Genomic DNA, 15,750 nt, shown 5'->3' with positions numbered 1-15,750 from the left:
CTCTCTCTCCCCTCTCCCTCTCAGTCAGCTTATGCTCCCACGCCCCGCTGGGATCTCCATGCCATTGTCATCTCCATATCGTACCTAACTCATGCAGTCTCATCCTCACACTTTTATGCAACAGCCCTTTCAGTTTCAGTTAGGACATGGGCGAGCTGACCTATTAGAGGCTTGGGAGAACTTGTTGATGGAGGTACACAGTATCCGTGAGCGCGAGATGGAGTTTGAGAGATGTCGATTGTACAGGATCTCACTAAACCCACTAAAATTCTAATTTTGGATTAGGCATGGCGTGATTTTCGCACAAGAGCAAAGCTGCTTCACCTAGGAGCAGGGGTGCGTCATACAGGAGCAGGCTCATGCTATTCTAGACCAAGCTGATCTCATTCAGGGACTCAGATAGGATATATTGCAGCTTAGACAGGAGGTCACCGCGATACGCACAGTCCCAGGGAGCACTCCAGTTGTGAGGCACAGATTGCGAGCATGCAATCTACAATTGAGGAGACTTCTAGATGGGTCGACGTGGCCAAATGGGAACCTGCAAGGGCAACCGTTTCGGCTACCCTCGTGGAGCAGCAACAGAGAGCTTGTAAGTCTCAACATCAGAGTCTGTGGGACCCCGTGCACTGAGGCTACACCGATTGATAGATGCGACGGCCTATAGCCGAGCACATGATCGAGAAGGCATGGCAGGTGGGGAGAGACCCAAACAAGAGCATTCCCTGATCATACGGTTCCATGATGCTCAGAAATGACTTTCGACTTTACGGCGCAGGTCAGTCCTACGAGATCAGCCAATGATCTCCATGGATGAGGACCTCACCCCTCTACAGATTGAGGAAAGGAGCTCCCTGTTGTAGCAGCGGGATCAGGCTCACAAGGAGGGGAAGTGAGAAGTAGTACGAGATGGAAGACTTCTTATAGGCCCCTGTCAGGCATAAACTCCCCCTACCACATAGGGAGATGGGGTCTACGAGACTCAGATCTCCGAGACCCTATCCTGCCTTATTTGGAACTGTAATGGTACCTTATGGTGAGAACTAGGGAACTTCTCCGAATTCTATATAGATCACATGCAGAGAGCTTGTAAGTCTCAACATCGGAGTCCGTGGGATCCCATGCACTGAGGCTACACCGATTGATAGATGCGACGGCCTATAGCTGAGCACATGATCGAGAAGGCATGGCGGGTGGGGAGAGACTCAAACGAGAGCAGTCCCTGATCATACGGTTCCATGATGCTCAGGCGTGACTTTCGGCTTTACGGTGCAGGTCGGTCCTACGAGATCAGCCAACGATCTCCATGGATGAGGACCTCACCCCTCTACAGATTGAGGAAAGATGCTCCTTGTTGTAGCAGCGGGATCAGGCTTGCAAGGAGAGTAAGTGAGAAGTAGTACGAGATGGAAGATTTCTTATAGCCCCCTGTCGGGCATCAACCCTCCCTCCCACATAGGGAGGCGGGGTCTACAAGACTTAGATCTCCGAGACCCTATCGTGCACCATTTAGAACTGTAATGGTACCTTATGGTAAGAACCTGGGAACTTCTCGGAATTCTATATAGATCACGACATAGTATTTTACACAAAGACACATTAGAGTCGAGAGCATCCACTACCAGTAGTCAATGGGTACACATGGGAGTCTGTTTACAGAGATGAGACTAGGGACTCAGGGGGAGTACGAGGATCAGGAGGAGTAGCAATTCTCTACAGATCCACCCTTTTGGGAACCATTTCAGTAGAGCAGAGAGATATACTCTCCAGGTTTCCTTGGATCTGGATCCGACATATGGACAGCCGAGATTTGTTTGTTGCCGTATGCTACTTCCCACCCGAGACGTCCCACTTTGCTAGACACATTAGAGTCCAGAGCATCCACTACCGTATTTTACACAAAGACACATTAGAGTCCAAAGCATCCACTACTAGTAGTCAATGGGTACACATGGGAGTTTGTTTACAGAGATGAGACTAGGGACTCAGGGGGAGTACGAGGATCAGGAGGAGTAGCAATTCTCTACAGATCCACCCTTTTGGGAACCATTTCAGTAGAGCAGAGAGATATACTCTCCAGGTTTCCTTGGATCTGGATCCGACATATGGACAGCCGGGATTTGTTTGTTGCCATATGCTACTTCCCACCCGAGACCTCCCACTTTGCTAGAGATATTCGATATGAGACTCAGACATCTCCATTTGCAGCCCTTTATCTTTCCATTGTTGACTTCTCGATCCATGGAGAAGTCCTTCTAGTTGGGGACTTCAATACTAGGACAGGTGCACGTCAGGTACCACTCCTTGACTTCAGGGATGATTCCATTCCATTGACCTCGAGGATGTGGTATGCTATGGGTTTCGGCTGACAGATGAGGTCCGGTCACATCTTATGGGCAGGCCCTGTTAGACCTCGGTAGGATGCATGATCTCATTATTTATAATAGTCTCAACAGATGGCCTGCGTCAGGTGGTCTCACATACTTTCTACATGGGGGAGGTTCTAGTATGGTTGATTACATCATGGGATCCCTTGCCTTCACATCTCGAATCACTGATTTTACTGTAGCATCTCTTCCTCCAGGGGTTGATCATATGTACCTTTTCTTTAGCATCTCCACCCCCCTTGGCATAGCACCTTCCACCCCATTCAGTTCTTACTCCACGTATCATGATATACGCTTCGACTGCGACCACTCACCTATTTACTCTGGCCGTCTATACATACTGCTCGCTTATATTGACTTCATACCCCTATTAGAGGATCGTGCTGCCCTGATCACCCGCTCACTACATGAGGCTGCGCTTCATGCTTTCCCTCACACCACTCGCTCCACCTACCCACCACCTCCTGGGACTGTATCCTGTAATAGTTGGTAGGATGATGAGTGTAAGGCTTTATGTCGTCCGCTCAGATTCGAAACCAAAAATAGTCTTCCAAGCGAATCAGAGACACTACGAGAGTATCGTCGACTAGTACATAGAAAGAAACTAGATTTCGTTCGTCGGAATGAGGAGGAACTAATGAACATTTTGTTTAGTAACAACTCTAAGGACTTTTAGCGGAGATTTCTAGAGGGAGGGTCCCCCTCACCACTCACCGACACTCAGGTCTGGTATATTTTTATGCACGCACACTATATGACATCCAAAATCAGCCAGCCCCTGACCTCTCACATATGCCACGCCTCACATTCTGCACCCTCTTTACTAAGGGGGGAGTGAAGGATGCCGCAATGAAACTTCATAATGGCCGAGTGAAGGATCATGAGGGACTATGCACAGAGTTCATTGCATATGGGATTAACCTCCTAGCCCCGATCTTAGCAAAGCTCTTAAATGAAGTTATTTGTTTAGGGTTTCCACACACTTGGACTATTAACACTATTTCACCCATCCACAAGGTAGGGGATCCCATGAGCCCAGAGAATTACAGGACCATTATGATTGGACATGTCATGTGACATGTTCAAGATTTATGTATGAGTGCTTGATTCCGAGGTCAACAAATTTGCGGAGTGCTAAGGACTTGGAGCAGCATGACAGGCTTGATTCCGGCGTGATCATGGAACCATGGATCACATTCTCACGCTCAGGTGTATCATCGAGGAGACAAGGGCATAGAAGCAGAGGGTTTATTGTTGCTTTGGTGGATTTTCGCAAGGCATTTGACACGGTTCCGAAAGCTCGCCTCCTACAACGTCTACAGGATTTGAGTTTTGACTAGGAGATCATTTGGGCCGTCATGGCACTTTACAAGAGTCTTAGGCAAAGTCCGGGCAAGATCTGGGTGGACAGACGAGATCATGAGCACTATTGGGGTCAAACAAGGGTGTCCTTTATCACCTACCCTGTTTAGCCTCCACATAGAGTAGCTCGAGATAGTGATGCATACATGGGGGGGGATGGTTGCTCTCTTGCTAGCACGTTGATCCAGATATTGCTTTATGCAGATGATGTGGCTCTTTTGCCTTCCTTAGCAGAAGGGCTCCAGAGACACCTCGACGCACTACAGTCCTTTTGTGAGTCTCATGGATTGAAGGTCAACTTGGGTAAAACGAAGGTTATGATCTTCAATACATCTCGAGCCATCATGCATCAGGAGCAGTTCACGTTTGATGGGCTACTTGTTGAGATAGTTTCATCATACACGTATCTTGGGGTTGTCTTCTTTGGACCATCTTCACTATGAGACCTGCGATGCAGGCATGCTTGGGCAGAGGATACGCTTCATTGGTCAGACTAGAGAGGCAGTGCTTCTGCTCGCACTTCCAAGATCCATGGACCAAGGGACTGCTTTTTGACTCCGTGGTCTGCCAAGCGGGGATGTATGGCAGCCCTTGCTGGGGGCCAGACTTGTCGGATATAGAGAGGGCTCGTGTGGAGCGGCTACAAGTTCTCATGGTATCACGAATGATTCACGGTAAGCCATCTGTTCCTCACCAGATCATTCAGCCTGAGTTTGGGTCATCTCCATTATAGCTAGATGCTGCATTTTAGGTCATCACGTATTTGTACCGAGTCAGGGAGTAGGGGATTACAATTCTGGACACACCAGGCTACCATGGCTAGCATTGTCCTACTCGATGTCACTTTCAACAGGAGGTGACCAGGGATGCTGGTATGCACACAAAGAGAGATGGTTTGAGCGATTGGGGCTCCACATGGATAGACTCCCTCCCTTCCAGTATAGTATGGACGCTCTGTTTTCTAAGTTCTCCCCTCTTGTCACACGAGGCCAACTAGGTAATCTGTGAGGATCTCTTACAACTACACATATTATGGACCTTGTTGGGACCGAGCGAACTCTCAGTGAAGCTTAGCTTCTACAGAGAGCGATGCTTACATATCACAGAGGAGGGTTTCATTTACCCCACAGGATAAATGTAGATCCACTTACTCCACTTACTGAGGATCTCTACTCGGCAGTTCCGGGTCTCTTCACATAGACCTTAGTATGGAGCTATGACCAGGAGACGTCACAGGGCCGCACCTGTGAGTGGTCGACAACACTCTATCGCCGATTTCACGCCTCCATTGCCTCATCCACCGTGATGTCTTGATGATGATGATGATGAGATTGATATGTAGTCGACCACCGACATAACTATGTTGTACTTAGTACTACCATTCTGCATTGGTGTGGATGCTCGTTTAGTAGCTCCACCCTCACAGCTCGTTTGTACCAGGATTTTCACAGCCTCATAGACGCATCGGTCTTCTAAAGACTTTAATAAACTTTCTTTCTTTCTTTCTAATACCACTATAAGAAATTGCAGTAATCTAATATCATTATTGAGTTGAGGAGCAGAAAGGGGACTATAATGATAGCAGAGAAAAAGAATATTTGTATCGCTTTAAATGTATGAAATGTCAAAATAGCCTGATCCAATACAAGCCGACTCTTTTATATAGTTTTAATTTATAGGATACAAAGTTGAAAACGCTTGACGTCTTAAGGTTCTTGTCGAAGTACCAAGTTGAAAGGGTATGAGTGCATGCAAACTTTGAATGGATTAAGGCCTTATGGAGGTCACAATCTTAAAATCATCTAGCCAACTTCTCATAGGAGAAGATTTTGCAAGTGACAAGGAATTCATGAGCCTATATAGATGCAGCATGGCTTATCCAACTTTCATACTTAGCAATCAATTACCAATAGGAAGGCCCATTGAAATGCATGAAGCTCTTGCCTTAGGAAGGGATAGATATAAAGGCACACACTTTTACTTGCTATGAAAGCATGATCAATGGAATGATACATACTAACTCTAAAATGTGCAGACTGTTGTAAATTAAAATATTAAAGTGAACATTTCAATGTCTGGGTTCTTAACGTTGACTCTTTGGTCTTTGCAGGGAGAGGTTGGCCTTTGCACTTGCTGTAGTGCAAGCCTTTATCATCGCAGTCCAATCATTTCCTTATTCTGTTTATGCAGCTAAGAACAAGTATTTGTCGTCATGACTTTGTTCATCTCCTCATGACCTCCTCTCTTTCTTTGCTCTTGGGTTGTAGCTATGCTAGAATCTCTTGTCTAATGTAATACGTAATCTGGTCTACACAGAAACACTTGTTTGTTTTGCTCACATTTCACCCCAAATGTTTTGTCCGATATATGTGTAGACAAGGGATTATAATGGCTCAATTTTCCTTTCTTTGGTGTGTGCTGAAATAAAGTATTGGCGAAATGAGTCTTAATGCCAAGCCTGTGTGGATGTACTTATTATCGTGTAGCAAAAAAAAAAAAAAACCCAGAATACCTCATATTTAATCGAGTATGAGAGAGGAGAGGAGAACTCAGAGAGCATATGTTTTAATGCTGTACAATTTTTTTGAAAACAATGCATGAATGAATTATCTGATGCAAATACGTGATAGTGAACATGGTTTGGCATGTAATTTGAAGTTCTAGCTACCTCGATCTAGCTGTCTTGCAATTCCACCTTACAAAAGTTGGAATGCATTCTCAATTAAGAGAAAACTAACTCTCAAAACATCTTTCCTCTCTAGACCCAATTTTCTCTCTCTAACTTTGAGTCTTGAAAGCAGACGAATCAAGCGCAAAGGTTGCCCATGCATGTCCCATGCTTAATCATATTGACAAGCGCAAAGGTTGCCCATGCTATGCTCGTGCATGTCCCATGCTTAATCATGTGTACAAGCGGATTACAAGTGGAGCTGCCATTACTCAACATGCACACATACATGTGAAATTGTGATTGATGATTGCACTTTGGATGTGTGCTGCACAAGGTTAGCATTGTTCATGTATGAAATATAGGGATACGTTTGGCTCTGTTCTTGGAGATGTTGACATGTGAATTGGAGTGAATAGAAGCGGAATGAGGTAGACAACAAAATGACTTTCATTGATAATCTCTCACAATTTGAAGAGGGGCAGCGTTTATATACTGTCTGAGAAGAGCACAAAAAACCAAGACGATCTAGACCTTCTTTGACACAAATTGGGGTTTCCACGACCATTGATGATTGGGGTGCCAAATGGCTGGCCAAAATATTTTGGCCCAATATATTCATAAGCTGTCCTAGCTGAACTTCATTGACCTTAGACTTGAACCACCGATTGTGATAGAAAAAGACAGTACTCTGGAAACCCGAGCATCAGCTTGTAAATTCACTCTTGACGCTTGATTTTATATCCTGCAGCTTCAGCATGTCTCTGCCCCATTTAAATTTCCTGCTACCCAATGGTTAGTACTAGCAACCTGCTGATTTGTGGTGCAAAAATGAAATTACACCTCTATATGCTTTGTTCTTGCATGAAACTTGGCCAACTAGATACAGCTTCTGTTGTCACAAAGCACAGCTGTACTTTCTCATGTGGCATCTCAATCTCTCTGTAGAAGTCTTAACCAAGCGGCTTCATTTGAAATGACAAATCATGGAAAACCATAAGCCTCTGAAGTCTCCCATATATGGCGGTGATAAGCTAACAATGAATGCCAAGCTCTAGTGGATGCCACTTCATACATGTCCGTTGTGGGTAGCCTTATCTATTTTATTATCAGACCTGCCATAGCGTATGCAGTCCATAAAGGCAGTCACACAGCAGTAAAGGGAACTATACTAGGAGCAGTTAAACAAATACTCCAGATATCTAAATGTACTGTGCATATAGGTTTGTTTATACCAGATGTAAAGATAGAGATCTTCAAGACTTTAAGAATGTGAAATAGGTAGGCTTAGTGGAAGAGAGGAGGTGAAGTACAGTATACATGTTGCGTACCACCATTCAATCTGAGTAACTTGGACCTTTTGAAGTTCCTCCTGAAGAAGATGCACCCCCATGTCTCTGCTCTTCAAAAATTAGAAGAGCAAACAACTCTTCAAAATCTGGAAATTTTTCACGGACGGCAATGGATGTCCGGAACTGCGCATAATCCTTTCCTAGACCATTCAAGGTCACAGAAATTAGATCATCATCTTCCACTGGCGACCCAATGGAAGCAAGTTCTTGCTTTTAGCTGATTCTCCCTTTCTTCGGGACTGTCTATAATGACAACTAGATTTGTACCAACCCCCCAAAAAAAAAAGAAAAAAAAAAGAAAAAAGGGAAGTGTGCACCCGCGTGTAATGTAAATGTATACACACACAAAAACTAATTAAAAAATCAAATACATAAGTAATAATAATAATAGATAAATAAACAAGGGTGCATGTATCCACGAAAGCACTTGGCTCCAACTTGTGGGTTTTATAGGTCTTTAGACATTGTTGATTGTTTAGTAAGAAATAAGAAAAAAGAAATGCTTTGAGGACTCGCAAGATCCATTAGGATTTGCCAAGGTTATATAGTTATCTGCATGCTCTCACACTGACTGCAAAGCCACTGCCTTTAAAAAAAACAAAACTATAATTTAAAACTGAAAAGTAAATTGGTTATTTTTCCTTGAAGGTTTTATGAATGATACTTGCAAAGTTTTGATGTCAACTTTATGGGGGTTTTTTTGGCTTTATTTTTCTAAATAGATCCAGTAGACGACAATCTCTTCACCGGCAGGCATAAACCCCGTTAGGCAGGGATAAAGCCCATTTGGCTGGCATAAAGCCCCTTTAATAGGAAAACGGATTTTTTTAAACAGGCGAATCTGCTTTTCTGGGAAACTGCTTTGTAGATAGCATTGTTTTTTTTATCAGGCAACGGCTTCAGCAGTTAACAGGCGAATCGGCTTAAGCGCCTTGCTCACAAACGAACACACGAGACTTGGATGAGCGTCCGGAAAGCTTGAAGTGACCTGAAGACTTGTAGCTGGAGGAAGCCAAGGCAATCGTTCTAGGAAGAGCTCAAGCATGGAGGGAGAGTGGAGCCCCTGAATTTATTTATAGCCACACACACAAGCTAAAAGGCACACACAAGCTAAAAGCTAAAAAGCTAACAGCCACACACAAGCTAAAAGCTGAAAAGCCAATAACCATCTAAAAGTAGGTTTAGAAATTCCTAATAAAAATTCCTTAAAAACTAAGAATAATCACAAACTCCCACTCGACTCAATCCTAAAGCAGTGTCTCTAGGAGAGCCAATGCTAATAAATTATATATATAACTTATTTATTTATGTGTGTGTGCACACATTTAACCCAAAAAAATATACACACAGAGTCGAAACTACATCAGCTGAAAATGTCAGTGTATGCTAGATATACATCATCATCTATGCAGCGTGTCTGCAAGCAATCAAAGAAGGATAGCTGCAGAGAACGCTTAAAAGAGCCAAACAAGGAAAATATAGGATCACCAAAGACTTTACAGTTCCTATCTGTCCATAAAGTATAGAGTGTCCAATAGCGAATCCAAACAAAGAAAAGATGAAACTCCGGTCTGGGTGGATGAAAACCAAAGAGCCAGAAAGACTTCCCCAAACAAAAAAGTCGAGAATCTCGCTCGCAGGCGCTGCCGAAGAAGATCAATGAACTCATGAGAACATGGATAAAACTAGAATAAATGAGGCAGAGTCTCTTGGGAACTCAAACATCTATGGCAACGAGTAGGAGCAATGTGTCTATGAGCCAACATCTGTCCAGATGGAAAAATGCCCAGAAGCACTCGCCAGAAGAAAACCTGTTGCCGAAGAGGAGTTTTGTAGGTCTAAAGCTGATGTAATCTCTTTCTCCACCACTTGGCTAGGTGATGTATTCGCCAAATAGAATTGCCTTTCTCTGAAACCCAAGGTTGAGGCAAAAGGATTTTGTACAATGCAGGCACCGTAATCTGAGATAGCCTCAAAGGGCGAGAAGAGGACCCTATGGAAGTCAAAGTCCATTCCTCCAACTTGTCCTGAAGTTCCAAAGGAGGAATCGGAACAAAAGGCGAAAACATATAAGCAATTTGTGGCCACAAAGCACGATAATGAGAGCTCAAGCCATACCGTGTAGCTGCCGGAGAAAAAGGTAGCACAGAGCCATCATCATGAATAACATCAGCAACAAAAGTGATGCCCTTAAAAGAAACAAAGTAGGAACGGCGAGGTTCTTGTAAAGCCAGTGGAGATTGAAAAACTGTTGACTAGTGAATGCTTTTAGCTCGCAAAGAATTACCCAGCAAAGACTGTCGAACATGCCATTCTAGATGAGAGAGGACGTGCTTCCAATCAAGAGGCAAACTGGTCCAATCAAGAGGCAAACTGGAGACCAAAGGGCAGCCAGGCAAAATGCCATCGATGCGACCAAATAAGAAATCCCAGTAATTGATTCGCAAGTGACCAAAGGCAGAAATACTGATATGTGTGACTAGAGATCTAACCATAAGATCCCAAGGCTGATCACCTTGCAGAAATTGCAGCAACGTTTTTCCCTTGTGAGCGAGGATGTGCACTTGGATATTCGTGATGTTTAAACCACCATGCATCTTAGGAGAACAAAATCGATGCACTGAAAGCAGCCTGAGACTTTTTCTGCCATGTTTTGAACGCCAAATTTCTATACACACACACACACTTTTTTTTTGGTAAAATCCAGTGTATTTATATTATCATAAATTTACAAGATGGGAAGTCTCCCACTCATTGACATGAGACTCAAAAAAAGAGCCCAATGGAAGAACTCAAAAACAGGTAGAGAACACTTCAAGGCTAGTGGCATCCAAGTCCCTTGCAGCAAAACTGTCATATAAGGATTGCTTGAGGGACATTCTGAAGAAAATATATGCCTGAGGAAACTGTTGACCCATCCTAGAATGCAGTCTCTGTGTCCAAATGGTCCATAGTACCCAAAAGCGAGTCCAGTAAAAGAAGAGGAGGAATGGAGACATCTGAGATGAGAGGCATCCAAACATCCAGAAGAGTTTCCCAAATCTGATAGAGGGAAACCGAAGCTGCAGCAAATGAGAAACATGAGTGATCAGTATGTGGGAGTGTGGGCAAGACCATAATAGGTGAGGAACTGTCTCGCAATGATGAGAGCAACGGGGACAGGAAGGGGAAGCAATGCGGCGTGCTGCCAATTTAACCCCAATGGAAAAGGCTCCCACTATACATCTCCAAAAGAAAAGCCTCTGTTTCAATGGCAATTTGGCTTTCCAGATTTTCATGAGTCGTGATTGCCACCAAGATAAAGGCCTATCCAAATTCCAAAGAGTGTTTGCATGCTTGTCAATCCATGGTGGTGGAAGAAGAAATCTGTAGACCTTCGAAGAGGTCAGATTGTGCATTGAGAGCGTATGGGTAGCAGGAGGTAAAGAAGTCAAATTCCAGTCCATTAATCTGTCCTGTGCAAACAGTGGAGGAACTGGAACAAATGGTTGCAACATAGCTGAAAGTGTTCTCCAAATGGACCTATGATGCAGGCCCAAGGAGAATGTCCTGCAAGCTTGTGGAAATGAAAGCATACAACCTTGTTGATCCACAACATCACCAACAAATCTGACGCCCAATTTCATGAGATTGTATGCTTTAATAGGTGCCTGTAGAGCGAGAGGCAATTCAAACACCTTGCTCCAATGGATGCTTTCCAATCGAAAAGAATTACCATGATGAGAAGAAGCACCTGTCCATTTTGCATATGAGAGAATTCTCTTCCAATCATGAATAAAAGCAAAAGAAACAGGGCAACCAGGAATTTTCCCTTGAAATGTGGACATGACTGCTTCCCAGTGATCTGTAATCCAATGCCCATATGCATGAGTCGCCATGTTTCCACACATAGCTGCTAACATAATAGCCCATGGCTGTTTTTGCTGAAGAAAATCAGCAATCATAGTGCTCTTTCTTGCCAACATATGAACCTGGAGATTGAGAATATTCAGCCCCCCATGAGTCTTAGGTGAACAAATGGATTGCATAGGTAGTAGTCGCAAGGCCTTTTTATGAGATTTGCTTTTCCAAAATATCTCCATAGCCTGGGACATATAGGAAGCCAAATGCTTGAAAGACCAGGGAAGAAGAGGCAAATAAAATTGCACATATGCCATAATGATGGACTGTACTATCCGAAGTCGAACATGTAGAGGCCAAGTGGACAAATGCCAGTATTCCAGCTTCTTGTTAATCTTTTGAAGCACCCATTTGAGCTGTTGATGCGGGGTAATATTCCAGCCAATCGGGTAGCCTAGATGCCTGACAATAGTATGGGAAGAGATAATGTGGCCTGGCCAGAGAAGTGCATGCCAATCAGCTTCTTTCAAAGCTAGAAGTTTTGATTTCTGGAAATTGATGTGCAGTCCAGCAGCTATGCCAAAGTCGTTCAGCGTGTGCATTAAATGAGAAAGGTCACTTTGAGAATTCCTTGGCATAAAGTATGAATCATCAGCATATGCCTGTGCAAGAAATGACTGTGCCCCTGGGATTTGCAAGCCATGAAGCTGTCCTATGTCTGCAAGATAGTCCATATGCAACAGTAACGGATGGGTAGAAATGGCATACAGTAAGGAACTGGAAGGGAAACCCTGTCTCACTGAGCGGGTCATAGTCCAAGTTCTTGACAACCCACCACCAAGCAAGCATTGCGCCGTGGCCTGAGAATAGAGCCAGTAGATGATGTGGACGAGCCGAGGGCCAAATCCCAATTTATGCATAGTCTGAGAGATAAAATCCCAATGGACTGTATCAAATGCTTTCGCAATGTCTACTTGCAGAATGAGAACATCTTGTTTAGAGTATTTGGCATACTCAATCGCAAGTAGGGCATTGGAGATATTGTCTGTGATCTGCCTTCTAGGGACAAACCCATACTGCCTAGGATGAAGTCCTGCTTGCAAAAAGAAGCGAACCCTGAGGACAATCATTTTAGCAATGAGTTTGTAAATGACAGGCATGAGAGATATAGGCCGCCAATCAGCCATCGTCTCACATAACCTTTTTTTGGGAATCAATGTTACTAGGCCATGTTTCCAGGATGGAGGACGAGATTGTTCTGCCCAAGCATGATTGATCATTAGAAGAAGAGTGTTCTTGAGATCACCCCAAAATGCACGGAAAAATTCAACAGTCAATCCATCCCAACCAGGAGAGCTGTTTTTGCGTAGATGACTCAAGGCATCATCCAGTTCACTAAGCATAAAAGGCTGCTCCAATGCATAGGCCTGTTCCCGAGACAATATGGGCTGGACATGCATGAGAAATTGAGACCTAGCTGCATTCACTTGCATCAAATGATCAGGCTGAAGAGAGAGGAGATGCTGAAAATGACTAGAACATTGCAATTCCAATTCTGATTTGGAAGTGGTCCAGGTACCATCATCTTTCTTGATCCTGCAAATATCCTCCTTTCTCCTATCAGCATGGAGACTTTTGAAAAAAGCTTTGGAGGAGCAGCCCTTATCTAAAAGGGGTTTCATGCGAGCTCGGATTTGCCACTTCTTTAATTTGCGAAGATCATTTTGGTGGATGATATGAACCGCATAGGCGCAAGAATCCTGTTCAGAAGGGGTAAGCTGCCTATGAGAACTGATTGCATCCATTTGCTGCTTGTGAGATTGAGCCCATTTCAACTTAAGCCTGAGGTTTCCCATGTAACTCTGTCCATAGTCTTGAATAACAGTCTGTAAGCGGAGAGCAAAACTGATCCATGCAAAATCTATATCCTCCTGAGCATGTAAAAGGAGGGGACGGACAGCCACTCTCACCATGTTCTGAAATTGTTGATGAAGCAAATAAGCACTATTAACATGGAGCAGGCGACGACCAAAAAAAGGCATATCATCTGTCAGACGTGCTATTGATAATGTCAAGCATACTGGAAAATGATCAGATAGCAAGAGTGAGTGATCAACCCGTAATGTACATGTAAAATCAGCATACTGCTGAGCATGGAGCAAGTATCATCTGTCAAGTCGAGCCCAGTAATGAGTAAAGGCATTGTGATGATATGTATCTACACACACACACACACACACACTTTTTTTTTTTTTTTGGTAAAAGCAAGATACTTATATTATAAAACATTCATTTACATCCAGGCCATGCTCAAAATAGAGCTACAGCCCTATCCATCAGAAACAGTAAAAGAAAAGTTAAATACAAGAAACATCCAAATCTTCCTCATGTAAGGCATCATATAAAGACTGCCTTAATGAGGCTCTGAAAAACTCATAAGGATGCTGAAGAGGAGAATTCAGGTATGCTTGAATGCGCTGCAGCCAGAGGGTCCATAAAGCCCAGTATCTGATCCAGTGGAAAAAGAGAGAATACTGTGACAAAGAAGCTGATAGTTTGCCATACATCCAGAAAAACCTGTAGAATCTGTGTGCTGGAAATCTGAGAGATAAAAAATAGGAGATTCTATCTAGAAGGTCTCTGGAATATGAACAAAACCACAATAAATGCGGAATACTCTCCGATGCAAGGTGACATCTTGGACAGAGAGGTGAAGCTATTCGTCGTTTAGCCAATTTCACTCCCACTGGGAGAATACCAACAATACATCTCCATAAGAATAGTCTTTGCTTCAATGGCATTTTCAACTTCCATATCATTTGCAATCTTCCTTTCCACCAGGCTGATGATTTGTTCAGATGCCATAAAGAATTAGCATGATGGGCAATCCAAGGAGGAGGTAAAATTAATCTATAAGCCTGTATAGATGTCAATGACTGCAAAGGCTTAGAAGAAATGCTTGAACTTGAAGACTGAAGGTGCCAATCTTGAAGCCTGTCACTGCCATTCAATGTCGGAATCGGAACCAGAGGAAGTAGGAGATCAGCAATAGCTTTCCAAATAGGTCTATGATGCATTGCCAGGTTGTATTGTCTACATGCTGCTGGAAAAAGGAGAAGATTTCCTTGCATATCTACAACATCATCAATGAACCGAATACCCATTTTCATAAGATTGTAAGCTCTGATGGGTTGTTGAACAGCAAGGGGAGAGGAAAACACAGCACTCCAATGAATACTCTCCAATCTGAGTGATGAAGCTAGAGAAGCAGGATGAGGAGACCATTTGATGTGAGAGAGTACTTGCTTCCAATCCTGAATCAAGGAATTGGAAAATGGACAAGCAGGGATTTTACCTTGAAATTTTTCAAGTACTACTTCCGATGGATCTACTATCCAATGTCCATAAGCTTGTGTGCGCATCTGACCACACAAAATTGCTAGCATAATAGACCAAGGCTGCTCTTGTTGAAAGAATGTTTTGAGCATAGTGATCTTTCTTGCGAACACATGATATTTGATGTTTATTATATTCAAACCACCATGCATTCTGGGTGAGCAAAGCAAGTCCATTTTGAGCAACCGTAAAGCTTTTTTATGAAGCTTGGTTTTCCAAAAAATCTCCATGGCTTGAGACATAAAGGATGAGAGATCTCGAGATGACCAATGTAATAGAGGAAGGTAGAACTGGACATAAGCTAGAACAATAGACTGGACAATTCGAAGCCGTACATGCAGAGGCCATGTGGAAATCTTCCAATATTGTAATTTGTCCTGAATTTTGTCGAACACCCATAACATTTGTTGCTTATTACTGATTTTCCAGCCAATAGGATAACCCAAATGTCTAACTATATTTTCCGGTTGAATAATCTGGCCTGGCCACAGAATAGCATGCCAATCACAAAGCTTGAGAGGCATGAGTTTTGATTTCTGAAAATTAATTTTAAGACTAGCTGCCAACCCAAAATCTGAAAGGGTATCCATCAATAGGCGAATCTCCAATGGGCTGTTCTTTAGCATGAAGAATGAATCATCTGCATAGGCCTGTGCTATGAAGGGTCGTGAACCAGAAATCTGAAGCCCCTCTAGCTGTCCAGTATCAACCATGTGATCCATATAAAGAAGCAATGGATGTGAAG

General features: G+C 43.4%; 1 protein-coding gene across 3 annotated transcripts in view; it reads left to right on the top strand.

The window, feature by feature from the left end:
- SCY2 (SecY protein transport family protein) overlaps positions 1 to 15,750 on the top strand; it is a 207,058-nt gene that overhangs the window by 102,573 nt on the left and 88,735 nt on the right. For all 3 annotated transcript variants that reach the window (XM_087395478.1, XM_087395477.1, XM_087395476.1), the window contains one exon: positions 5,860 to 5,949. In XM_087395478.1, the coding sequence (XP_087251604.1) occupies positions 5,860 to 5,949 (90 nt within the window). The remainder of the gene's footprint in view (positions 1 to 5,859; positions 5,950 to 15,750) is intronic.

The sequence above is a fragment of the Dipteris shenzhenensis genome, chromosome 24 (assembly GCF_047967505.1).
Source record: "Dipteris shenzhenensis isolate YYH24624 ecotype China chromosome 24, Dip_SZ_1.0, whole genome shotgun sequence".
NCBI lineage: Eukaryota > Viridiplantae > Streptophyta > Polypodiopsida > Gleicheniales > Dipteridaceae > Dipteris > Dipteris shenzhenensis.
This window is presented reverse-complemented; position numbering and strand designations above follow the sequence as displayed.